This window comes from Sinocyclocheilus anshuiensis, unplaced genomic scaffold (assembly GCF_001515605.1).
Source record: "Sinocyclocheilus anshuiensis isolate Anshui unplaced genomic scaffold, SAMN03320099.WGS_v1.1 scaffold1270, whole genome shotgun sequence".
Lineage (NCBI taxonomy): Eukaryota > Metazoa > Chordata > Actinopteri > Cypriniformes > Cyprinidae > Sinocyclocheilus > Sinocyclocheilus anshuiensis.
The window spans coordinates 450,334-461,611 of record NW_015555837.1 but is presented as its reverse complement, the minus strand read 5'-3'; the positions used below and the strand labels follow the sequence as shown (position 1 = coordinate 461,611).

General features: G+C 37.2%; 2 protein-coding genes and 1 long non-coding RNA gene across 4 annotated transcripts in view; 1 reads left to right on the top strand and 2 right to left on the bottom strand.

The window, feature by feature from the left end:
• LOC107675465 (uncharacterized) overlaps nucleotides 1–443 on the top strand; it is a 12,798-nt gene extending 12,355 nt beyond the window's left edge. The window contains exon 3 of the long non-coding RNA XR_001632600.1: nucleotides 368–443. This is a non-coding gene — a long non-coding RNA (uncharacterized LOC107675465). The remainder of the gene's footprint in view (nucleotides 1–367) is intronic.
• LOC107675463 (troponin I, fast skeletal muscle-like) lies at nucleotides 38–2,757 on the bottom strand. Its single transcript, XM_016469825.1, has 7 exons — nucleotides 2,701–2,757; nucleotides 1,225–1,256; nucleotides 1,009–1,045; nucleotides 801–929; nucleotides 599–688; nucleotides 335–511; nucleotides 38–180 (listed from the first exon to the last, which is right to left on the bottom strand). Exons 2-7 carry the CDS (start codon nucleotides 1,230–1,232, stop codon nucleotides 85–87), a joined length of 537 nt encoding a protein of 178 aa, XP_016325311.1. The 5' UTR covers nucleotides 1,233–1,256; nucleotides 2,701–2,757; the 3' UTR covers nucleotides 38–84.
• Nucleotides 2,758–4,976: 2,219 nt separating this feature from the next.
• LOC107675461 (uncharacterized) lies at nucleotides 4,977–10,995 on the bottom strand. Of its 2 annotated transcripts, none has more exons than XM_016469823.1 (5): nucleotides 10,941–10,995; nucleotides 10,438–10,526; nucleotides 9,596–9,682; nucleotides 7,932–8,113; nucleotides 4,977–7,841 (listed from the first exon to the last, which is right to left on the bottom strand). In XM_016469823.1, the coding sequence occupies exons 2-5, from the start codon at nucleotides 10,514–10,516 to the stop codon at nucleotides 6,969–6,971; spliced, it is 1,221 nt and encodes a 406-aa protein (XP_016325309.1). In that variant the 5' UTR covers nucleotides 10,517–10,526; nucleotides 10,941–10,995; the 3' UTR covers nucleotides 4,977–6,968. The 2 variants fall into 2 exon arrangements, with proteins under 2 accessions (XP_016325309.1, XP_016325308.1); XM_016469822.1 differs by having other exon boundaries at nucleotides 10,925–10,975.
• Between the last annotated feature and the right edge of the window lie 283 nt (nucleotides 10,996–11,278).

The following is an 11,278-nucleotide window of genomic DNA, read 5'->3' as shown; positions in this document are numbered from 1 at the left end:
AACACATTTCATTACACCAAATACACAAAATAATGTTCTTTTTAGCAGCATCATATGACCCCTTTAAAAACAAAAACTAAAAAATTAAGCCTCGGCCTCAAACATCTTCTTCCTGCCATCCATACCAGCCTTGTCTTCAACATTCTTACGCCAGTCACCAACATCACGCAGTTCCTTATCCTATGAAGCATAAATTAAAGACATTTGGTCAGTGAGCCAAAAGATTTAGGGTCTAAGATCAGCATCTTTCAGAATTTAGAAGTTTCTAAGCTCTTTTGGACCAAGAAATACAGGAACCTCAATGAAAATGAAAACAATGCAGTTTAACGGTCACCTCCTCTTTGACCTCCTTCTTGACTTGCTTCAGGTTGGCTCTCAGATCCAGAGACACCTTGTGCTTGGAGCCCAGCAGAGCCTGAAGCATAGCGTCGGCCGACATGCGCACCTTCCTCAGAGTTGGCTTCTTGAACTTGCCCTTCAGGTCAATAACTTTGATATTCAGGTCTTCGATCTACAGTCAGTCAATGAGGGCCATCAGTATAGAAACTACAAGACAAAACACAAACTGGATTGGAATAAAATTTAGATGACATCTTACCTCCTTCGCACTCTTGTTGACTTTCATTTCCATATCGTATCTCTCCTCATCAGTGACATCAATTTTGTGGTGAAACTCCCTGCACAGTTCCTAAAAACAATAAGAATTATTTATTTTAGTAATCCATTTACCATGTTTTCTAGGGTGTCATGCACATATTTAATTATTTGCTTTTTTAGAAGGTGAATTTATTGTCTGGTACCTGTAATGCCTGTGTGCCTGAAGGTATAGACAGAGCCGGGCAGGTCTCTCCCATGTATCTCTGCCTCTCCACCTCTCTGTCTTTTACTTCCTGTTCCAGTATACCTTTAGCGATGGAAAGCATCAAGCTCTGGGACACAGAGAGGCTGGGTGTCATTGTTGCTCATTAATGTACATTGAAATATGTTTCATTTTGAATCATATAGTACCTTTAGATGATGCTTGCGACTCGACGACATCTTTTTCCTGAGGTGTTTTGAAATCATTCAAATATATTGTGTTGAATCAGTAACTAATCACCACAAGACACTTCACTTTTTATTTTACTTTTTAAGCCCAGTATACACGAATATAAAATATAAAATTTCTGTTAGTTGAGGTAGATAATGATAATCTAAAAAGGGGAAATGAAAATATTCACTTACTCCGACATCTTGGCTGAATTTTGTTTTTGCCCCTGTGAAATAAAATACCCAATTTACAATTAACACAAAACACTGGTAATATTACAGTATGCAATAACCATTTATTCTCAAGTAAAAATACTTTTGTGCATTGGATAATGGAAGTTATCTGCAAAATGGCACATAACCAAACTAACCACCAATCATCACTATGTTCAAATAAGGCCATAATGGAGTCTTCTGGTCTAAAGTGAATCATATGCTATTTTTGAACAGAAAATCTCTAGAGATGCCCTGTGCTAAGCCTGTTTCTGGGTGATAATCAAAATCATGACCCCACCTCTATTCCTTCCCTCCCAATCATCTGAAACTGATCTAACATAAAGACTCAAACCATGACGTCAATTTTTTCAAACCCATCTATTTAGTTAAAGACTGAGCCTAACTTGAATGTTTGACCAAATGATCAAAATATACAGCAAGGCAAGATTCACCCAATGAAAAATTATGTAATTTACAAATTTACTCCCATATTATATTATATTATATTAATTATATTATATTATATTATATTATCCAATAAATGTAATAAATATAACATTAAAACATTTTTTTAATTAATTAAATATTTTTAATTAATTTTAATTAAATTGTACAACATGAATTTTCCTACTGGAATCAAAACAGTAAATTAAAAATGCTCAAAACTAAACAATTATCAACTCTCTAATCTACTTTGTATTTCAGGATTACATTCAGAATGCAATTTGCAATGCCAGGTCTAAAGTTTGACAATGAGTATCATTGTGATAATGTGAGTAAATATGTAGTAAAGGCCTTTACATTTGAGCTATGCCAACACCACAGATTTAAGCCATAGCGTCATTGTCTAAATCGCCAAAGAGATCCCTGTGCGTCATTTTAGAGCCGCCGACTGAACCCTAATATTTATTTAAAGATTAAATCTTGACGGCAAAATAAACACTGGCATATCACCTTCCAATCCTAAAAGCCGAATCGGATAGCGTTTCCAAAACTCAAATCAACACATTACATTTCAGCTACCAAGTGTACCAAGTGTATCCCAAAATAGTGCAGTGACTTTTCAATAGCAGTTTTCTGTATTTCCAGTAAGGATGCAGAATTAATGTCTTATGACAAATGAAATATAATTAAACAGGATAATTGATTTCCCAACAAAGCCTGAACGAACTCTTTTGCAAAAACTCTGAATTTTTTGAAAAGGCTCTCAATTCACAAAGAAAATAAAAAAAAAAAGAACAATTAAACAGCAAAACACCTTTCAAATGCATCACAAATAGCAAAATCCAGTTAAAAATCTGAAATTCCACAAAGAACAATCATCTGTAACAATTGTTTTTTTTTTTTTCAAACTATAGTGCAGCTGGCTAAGATGCATCTAGATGCAATTCCAACAGCATAAAAGACATGAACAATACGATAATCAAAGGAAAAACAGAGAAAACTGCATCTTACCTATGAGCTGAGGCAGACACAGCCACAGAATGGAGGAAGAATATGGTCTCTGCGGGGAGCGGGCATCATAAGTATATTGTATTCCCCCATGACCAAGGAAAACCCATCTCTCTGTTTATGGTAGTAGATGCAATCACAGAGCCAATAGGCTCTCAAACACCTGAAACACAATATCAAATCCCTCATCTCCACCCCGAACCCCCTGCATATAAATAACCCCTCTTTAGATTGTGTATATTTTTAATCAAAGTGAAGCTCACACATGAGGCAGAGATAATGAATATCAAGACACCAGCAAGAGCCCTGCATTACTTTGCTAAGCTTTTAAAAAAGCATTTCTTCAGCTTCGCATATACAGTGAAAATCTTATTTAACCTTCACTTTTAAAGCAAAAGGAATGGTGGGTGCCCCACAAACATTTTTGATTGAGTTGTGAGTTTATTCATAAAAATAAATACATTTAAAAATAAATGAAAATGAAAGAAAGAGAAACATATTGTTCATGAACATTTCTGAACATTTTTATTTTCCTGAAATGTACATTCAGAAATAATATTTGTATAACTTAATGGGAATGCTAGCAAAGCATTCTTAGAACATATTTTTGTTAGCTGGGTGAATATTATTTTTGCAAAGGCTCAGTTTATGGATAATAATTAAATCACTTGGTTAGGTTTGCCCATTGGGCGAATGTCACATACAAAATTAATATTCAGAATAATTCAATTCCAACTTGAAGATACAATGTGCAGATAAGTTGTTATGACTAGGGATGGGAAGGTTAAGAAATGTAGATTGTGGTTCATTTAACAAATCTTTTAGTGTGTTTGAGGGATAAATATTTTAATAATTCGTATTGTTAACCACAGATTAACTGCTATTCTAAGACTCCATTAGAGAGTTCCAGAGGAAACACATGGAAAAATAGCCAGGTGACAAATCATTCATTTATAAAAATGAGTTCAGCTTATTGTTTAAAAGCTCTAGTGCCACTTATAAGTCCATAATAAAAAAAGCAAAAAGTGCTCATATTGCAAATTTTACTAAACTAGAAGCAACTTTACCTTCCATTTCCAGCTTGACAAATTAACTGGAAGGGATATCAACTGTGATTTGATCTCTTTCTTGCCTTTTTTTGTTGTTGTTGTTGTTAAAACAAAGCAAAGCCAGGCAGGTCTAAATAGACTGGAAGCATTATTGCTCGTTCAGTAGATGAGCTTGTGAATGCATGCGGAGTAGCATATTTCTAAATATTTCTAACTGTTCTATTTATGTTTCCAAATGGTTGGTCTGGTGCTGATGGCTAAACTGGGACTCTTCCACCCCAGGCATTCAATTATAGTGGTGTAATTGGTACAGCTGTCAAACAGAGGGCAGGACGAGTGTCTGAAAATGTGGCAAATAAGGACCATAATGATTTTCAGTCAATTTTTAGAATTCCTATGTGGGAATGTTGGGGGAACATGTTTTTATCTCCCATTCTATAAAGAGACTGTTAAATTAGTAATGTGTCAACTGAAAAAAAAAACTGATAACACTAACACCTCTACCATTATCAATGCATTTAGTATAATTGAATAACTTAATCCTAATTTAATCACTGTTAATACCTGCTATAAACCTCATTCTCAAGTTAAGATTTTCATCATGCGCATGCAAATGCATTAATGATACGCACATCACATTTCTTGTATTCCATCTCAAGCATCTTCCCTGATACTGTTGCCTCCTTGGTAACCAAGTACAATTACAACTTTTGAGATGAAAAAATAAATACATTTAAGAGCAAAAAAAGAGTCTTAATTTCACACAACACATCTTGAAATGGTTTATGATTATTTCACTCTGTTTAAATCATCATAGTTAACAATGTACATTTGCGAAGTATTACAAATAAATGTTAAAGTTATTTTAAAAGGTTGGCAAGACAGTTTTAATGTCATTCTTATATAACAAAAAGACAAAAGCTGAATATGTTGCTATATCTTATCTCCTCTGGGCTTATGATCTTTAGTAGAGTTTAAAAAAGACAAAAAGTTGCTAACAAGTCAAATAACCAACAGCAGTCCTCCCAACCACTAGGGGCAGTTATTTGTGAAATTGGGTACTAGTATCCACGTTATCAGCTTACAATACCATAGCGTGTAAAAGTAAAACAGTAGCTTCTTGATAAAATCTGGAAATACTCAAACAAAATGACATGATCACATGCATATCTTGTCCAAGATTCACATGATTTCCTATTTGAACAAATCACACGACAAGGAAATCAGTGCATCAGATTCTCTTTAATATCAACATGTACAAATGCATTTTCTTCAAAAACGTGATACAGAAAATACATTGCCTCACATTATTCTGGTTTCTAATGCATTGAGAATGTTTTCTAGGCCAATAAAGTTAACCTGAGAGTTCATGTTGTTAGACCTTTACAGGGCGAGATCAACCATCCAAAAATATAGATTTAAATAAGCTAATGAATAAGAATAAAGCAACAGGTAATGTTCCATTTGAATCTAAATACAGCTTTGTTAATGTCAGAAGCTAATTGCAGGCCCGTAGAAGGAGGTAATGATCACACTGATTGACGTCACCACCACACTGATTGAAGTACAGGCACTGTTCACTGTAAGCACTGCTATGAAACCTTTACAACAGCGGATTCAGATGAAACTGATCTCTGCCATACATCACAAAATTACACCAACATGGAGCATTTCCTGAACATGTCAAAGCATAAAGACGACATTTTGTCTATACCTGATGAGTGCATATAGTGTGCGCGCGTGAATGTCACAATAATCACACTGGACAAGTTCAAACAAAAGGCACCAAAACTCAGGAGGGTCTTTCTTCACCAAACTGTGCACTAAATATCAAAATAGAAGAATCACTGCTGACAAGCATAAGCCATGTCAAATATATTTCCCAATAAGCACACGTACGTCACCAAGACGCACATTATATTATATTTGTGTGCAGACGTCAGAAAAACAGCAGATTCATCTAAATTTTAAACCATAAATGTTGCAGAAAACATTCCAATCTACACTAGAAGCAAGTAATGCGTTGCAAAGCATCAAAACTAGATTGTTCGCTTTAGAATCAACACTGCTAACCTACTTCGATTTATCTATTATAATAAGAGCCATCTAGGTTTCTTGCATTGGTCACTTTCAGTACAAACTGGGTGTATATCTGACCAGGGATTTTGTCAACAACATATTGCAAACTAGCTGTCTAAATTAAGATACATGCATTCTGGTGACATACGTGTGCTATCAGGGTTGTTACATTTTTCTATATGGCTAAATCAAAATACAATAGAAACCATGAACAACAATCATTATAGTTAAGCATAAACATTAGCGTAATCAAAATATTTTGATCTATATTCACTGCGCAACATTAAATCAAACTAAGCAAACGTTTCAGCAAAACTTGTGCATTTCCTTGTGGTTAGTGCAATAATAGAGCATTGCTCACCAACTCTGTTTAATTCATTTAACAAATACCAACACTCCATAAAAGGTATAAAGTGGGCCAGTTTCAATGCTTTACACAATCACAAAATTCACATTGTTTCCAAGCACTGAATTATTTGATCAAACTTGTTGAATATTACACATTTAATAAACGACACTTAGTAAATGAAATGTCTCCTCATAGAGGACTACTCTTACTGTGTATCTTTCGACCCTGGTTGAACACAGAGAAATATCAGCCAACTGTCAAATGAATAAGGAGGCCAACAAAGGTTGTGCTTTGTACTGCCAGATACAATGACTAATGGTGCTTAGTCCTCAATCTGTTAACAGAGATGTTTAGTTGATAGTACTCCAGTTTGACGTTTCAGCCTCAGTAGTGGTGTTTGCAGCCATATGTGACATTGTTTCGTCTCCTGAGAGCTCCCACTACTTTCTTCCTCAGCATAAACCTACAGAGCATGGCTATGTACCCACGTGAAGAAGAATAAACAGGAGATATATTCCCAGACAAATCAAATTGTTTAGCAGCTGCACAAAGCATGTTTGTTCTCATTTTGTTTAGCCAGAAGCAAAACGAATGACTCAAATTCTCAGGCTTTGTTTTGCTAAATGGCCACTGAACAACTTCAGTAAATTTTCACAGTTAGTACTCACACCATGACATCGAGGTCAGTTAAAACAAAAAAGCTGCCTTTCACGGTTAAGGAGGAAATAATGTACAAAATAAAAGCACAAACTACAAAACGTTCAAATAAAACTGAGGTTCCCCAAGGTTCACTATCAGGTCCAAGCCACTTTGCGGGAGATGGCCTGTTTAAAGCACTCTGGATCCGTGTTCCCACCCGGTCTCAGAGCTCTTTCGAGACTTACCAGAACGTTTTGATGGGACTCGCGAATGTTGACGGGGTGTTTGGCTCTGAGCAGCTCGTAGGCAGCTATAAGCCTCATATTTTGTTTTACCATGAGGTACTGAATAATGCAAGCGGGGGCGAGGGAAAAACCATCACGACAATGCACCAACACTCGCTTCCTTTTCTCAGTTGAGGCATCGATGCACTCATTGATGTCCTCGAAGCAGCGGTGCTTGAGTGCCAGCCCTTCTTGGACAGTCTCCGGAAGGTCGCTCATGTCCACTTTGAGCCGAGACCAACTATGCTTGACGCCCCTTGAACAAGTGCAAGGAATGACTCTCAAACAAGTCTCCCCGGGCAGGCTGCTCATGTCGATGATGCTGTCGATGTTATTACGGCACAATGTATGTCCACTATAAGCCGCGTTCAGGTTGCCCACATAAATGTAGTCCATAACCTTGGATATGACTGGTTCTGAGTACTGGAAGTGCTCAGGGACGCTCTGCTTGGGTTCTGGAGTCTCTGGGCCCGTTTTGGCACTGCCGGGACCAGCTCTGCGACTGTAGTTGCGTATTTTCTTGGATCCGGAGCGGGAAGGTGGATTGGAGTCGGACTCAGAGCTGCTGTTCCAAGGTGGGGAGAAGAGTGAAAAGCGACTAGAGGACTTGCTCTTGGTGAGGTGCTCCACCGGACTGGAGAGGCCAGAGCTGGAGGTGGTGGTGGAGCCAGAAGCGCAAAAGAGAGACGCTCTTTCCAGGGAACCTGTGCTGCTGGCTGCTCCGGCACTATGGGCCTGCTCCATCTGATGGAAAAAGTCAAACATTACGATGGGGGTCTCGGACTGGACCTCCAACAAGTTACGAGCAGCTGACTTGAAAATACTTCCACCTACCTGAGCTTTGAGGTTGTTCTTCCATTCCTGGGTCTCCAGAGCTTTGAAGCGTCCATTGCTGTCAGAGGACACTGAGAGACACAGGGGCCGATGGGTCCTGGGGGGTAGCTGGGGCGTCAGGGCCATGGCAAGTGGCCGGGAGTCAGGCTGCTCGTTCCTACTCATCAGATCTGGACAGGAGCCTTAAAAAACAAATCAGATGGACTGAGGTCAATGAACAAATCTTTTACCTCAAATCTTGTCAACCACACAGAAAAGTTCAAATGCCAGTTCAAATACAAAGTTTACTTTGTTTAACAACCTTGCAAGTATTCTTGTTCAGTGTAAAGGGGTCCATTAAAATATGCACCTAAAAATTTGGTTTTGAGTAAACAAGATGATATAGATCAGGGGTCACCAAACTTGATCCTGGAGGGCCGGTGTCCTGCAGAGTTTAGCTCCAACTTGCCTCAACACACCTGCCTGCAAGTTTCAGGTATACCTAGTAAGACCTTGATTAGCTGGTTCAGGTGTGTTTAATTAGGGTTGGAGCTAAACTCTGCAGGACACCTGATATAGATGGTTGGATAGATACAAGACAATGATCCAAATTCAGCATGCAAAGAAAGGAGGAATTTTTTTAAACCCCTTCAACAATGCCAGAGTCACTAATCTAGATACTTCCAGATCCTAGAGTGAAGGGGAATTATTCTGAAATCAAATAATTCCAATCAGTGTTTATCAGTGCCAATCATTTAAATCAGTGTTTGTTTCCTATTACTTCTGCCCACTGAACATTTGCAAAGGCCACAAGGTTGAAGATGTTCTATTGACATGTTGATGATTGTGGGCATTATGAAATCTCCCAATGCAAAACAAGAGTCCCACTTCAGCGGTGTTCTTAAGTGCTCAACAGGCTGATAAGAAATTGCCCTTAAGTTTCTCCCTATAAGGCACCTGTCTGTCAGCGAATGTGTGTGATTCAATTAGGATGCTCATTGATGGAGCTGAGAGTTTGTTTGATCCAGGAAAACACGACTCAGGCATTAATACACCCACATATCTCACTTCAGACAGTCATTCCATCGTTTTATTGTTCCGCCAATTGACTATGTGCATGTTTGTTAACAAGACACAGCGCTAAACAGCAATTCTGACCAAATCTGCCTGAGGATTCGTTCAGCTGCGACTAAATTTGAAGTATCTGCATATTAGCTGGTGAAAATAAACAACCATTGTCAACAATGCTAAAAGACATTCAGATTCATGCAATATTGTCTATTACAATAATTACAGTTCCATACAATGAGTTTTGTTTTAAAGAAATTTGCATTTACAGAATGTAAATTTTGTACCACAGATTCTCGAATGTGAAATTGAAAATATGAAAATTCTCTGCACAAAATAATTGTAATTTTTAATGTTTTTTAAAATAATTTTTTTAATAAATTTAAATAAGATTTCTTTCTATTTACTCTAAATCATTTTGCTAAAACAATTTAAGATTTTATTTCCAGAAGGGCTGAATACCTATGAAGAACATACTAAAAACATATTTAACAGAAAGAAACTTTTGTTAGACAGTGACATACACAGTATATGAATGTCACAATACAGAAAACGATATGTGATAGTGTCCTGAATAATAAAAAACAAAGTACATAAGCACATACTGTAGTACTTACCAGTGGCACATGCTGAACGAGAAATTGGCTGGAGTTGCAAACGACTGCGAATCTTGAGAGAGTTGAGCAGATTTTTTGCAATCATGCCTGAATAAAATAGACCAAAAGAAAAAAAAAAAGGTTGTCCGAAACATAATGAATCCACCAGCAGAAAAAAAACAAAAGATCTCATGAAATCAAAATTGCAGTTTTGTGGTTTATAGACCATGTCTGCACTACAAACATTCATCCAATCAAATGGGCTCTAGAAAACACTGGTCCACAGCTGTATCATAAACCAAATTAATTTATTATTTTTATTTAAAAAAGGACAAACCCTTATAGTGTAAAGAAGACATGTTGGCATCGGGCCAGGGTATCACAAACAAAAACGTTACTTCGAGAGGTGTAAAGTTTGATGTTTAGGAACATAATTCGAAAGCTTAAAATGTACACAGAAAATGCAAATATGCTGTACGGGCTTTCTACACCTTCTGACGAATAGATTTAGCAGAAAATGTTATTTTACTGTAAATTGTGGGGTTTTGGAAGTAGGAAGGAATTATCAAATAATTTGCAGTGAAAATCTATAGAACACAATACATGTACGTGTTTCGTACTTGTGGAAAGGTTTATGAAAACAGCACTTCTGATGATCTGTAATTCATCATATGGCCTTCTGTTTTACTTTTTGTTTATTATTATGGGGATTATCAATATATTTTAAGGTGAAAGCAGTTTTTAGTTGTCCAAGAATGTCGGTATATTTACATTATACAAATTAATAAACATAACCAGATTAAAGACATTTTAGAAAGACACAATTCTTATTACCAAAAATGCAGGTTTGAAGCAAATCTCACCATTTTGTTTGGACTGCTTTTTCTTATCCAGCTGATGAGGTGTCATGATGTCTCTGCTCCATTTTTCCAACGTTTCCATCTTCCACCCCCTGTAAACAATTCAAATAACATTTCCAAAGCCATTTATTTCTCATCCTAATTGATGCTTGCAGTGTGAGGCATGCATATGCTGGTCAGATGTGTGACTGCAGTGAAGGGGACAGACAGACAGACACCCACGCGCTCAAGCATTCCAGGACTTCAGTCTGATTTCACGATCAAATGCTGGTTTCATGCTGCCGAGCGCAGGCATGATTATATAAACGGAAAAATCATCACTGCGTTAAATGAGCGTTCATGTCTCATCAGGTGTGTTTGTACAGCTTCATCCGGATGGCTGTGCGGTTTCACTGCATGCACGCGACTCAAAACACCAGAGAGCAACGAACAGAAGATACACATACAAGACATGTATAACATTTGTGAGCAGGAAATATATGAAGCATACGATTGTTTAAACAAACCCCAGCCATTCATCTTTGCAGCGCTCAGCTGAATGAAGCTCACGTGGACAAACGACGTCACGGAAGCGACGAGCTGAGCTTCATGGGAAAAGTAGTTTAAGTGTTGGCTAAAGTGGGTAGTTGACAAATAACATCTTCTTGAATAGAATTTAGCGTATTAATGTATATAGGCAAGTGTACATTTAGTCTATTTAGTTGTAGTATATATATTTATTGTAGTATGTAGTAAATGTGGCCTAGAAATAGGCTGTTTAATTGTGACAACACATGCCCCAGTAGTACTAGGGACTAGTTTTGAATACTTTTTGTAGCCTTTACATGAACAAATTCATAAACCT

Bases quoted from the DNA above. Each gene is read 5' to 3' on its own strand.
- LOC107675463 (XM_016469825.1), bottom strand. The intron at 930-1,008 runs GTACTATATGAT...TCTGTGTCCCAG, and splicing joins GTCGCAAGCATCATCTAAAG to AGCTTGATGCTTTCCATCGC. The intron at 512-598 runs GTAAGATGTCAT...GACTGACTGTAG, and splicing joins TCAACAAGAGTGCGAAGGAG to ATCGAAGACCTGAATATCAA.
- LOC107675461 (XM_016469822.1), bottom strand. From the start codon at position 10,953: ATGAATGGCTGGGGTTTGTTTAAACAATC. The intron at 8,114-9,595 runs GTAAGTACTACA...TTGTTTTTTAAG, and splicing joins TCGTTCAGCATGTGCCACTG to GCTCCTGTCCAGATCTGATG. The intron at 7,842-7,931 runs GTAGGTGGAAGT...TTTTTCCATCAG, and splicing joins AGAACAACCTCAAAGCTCAG to ATGGAGCAGGCCCATAGTGC.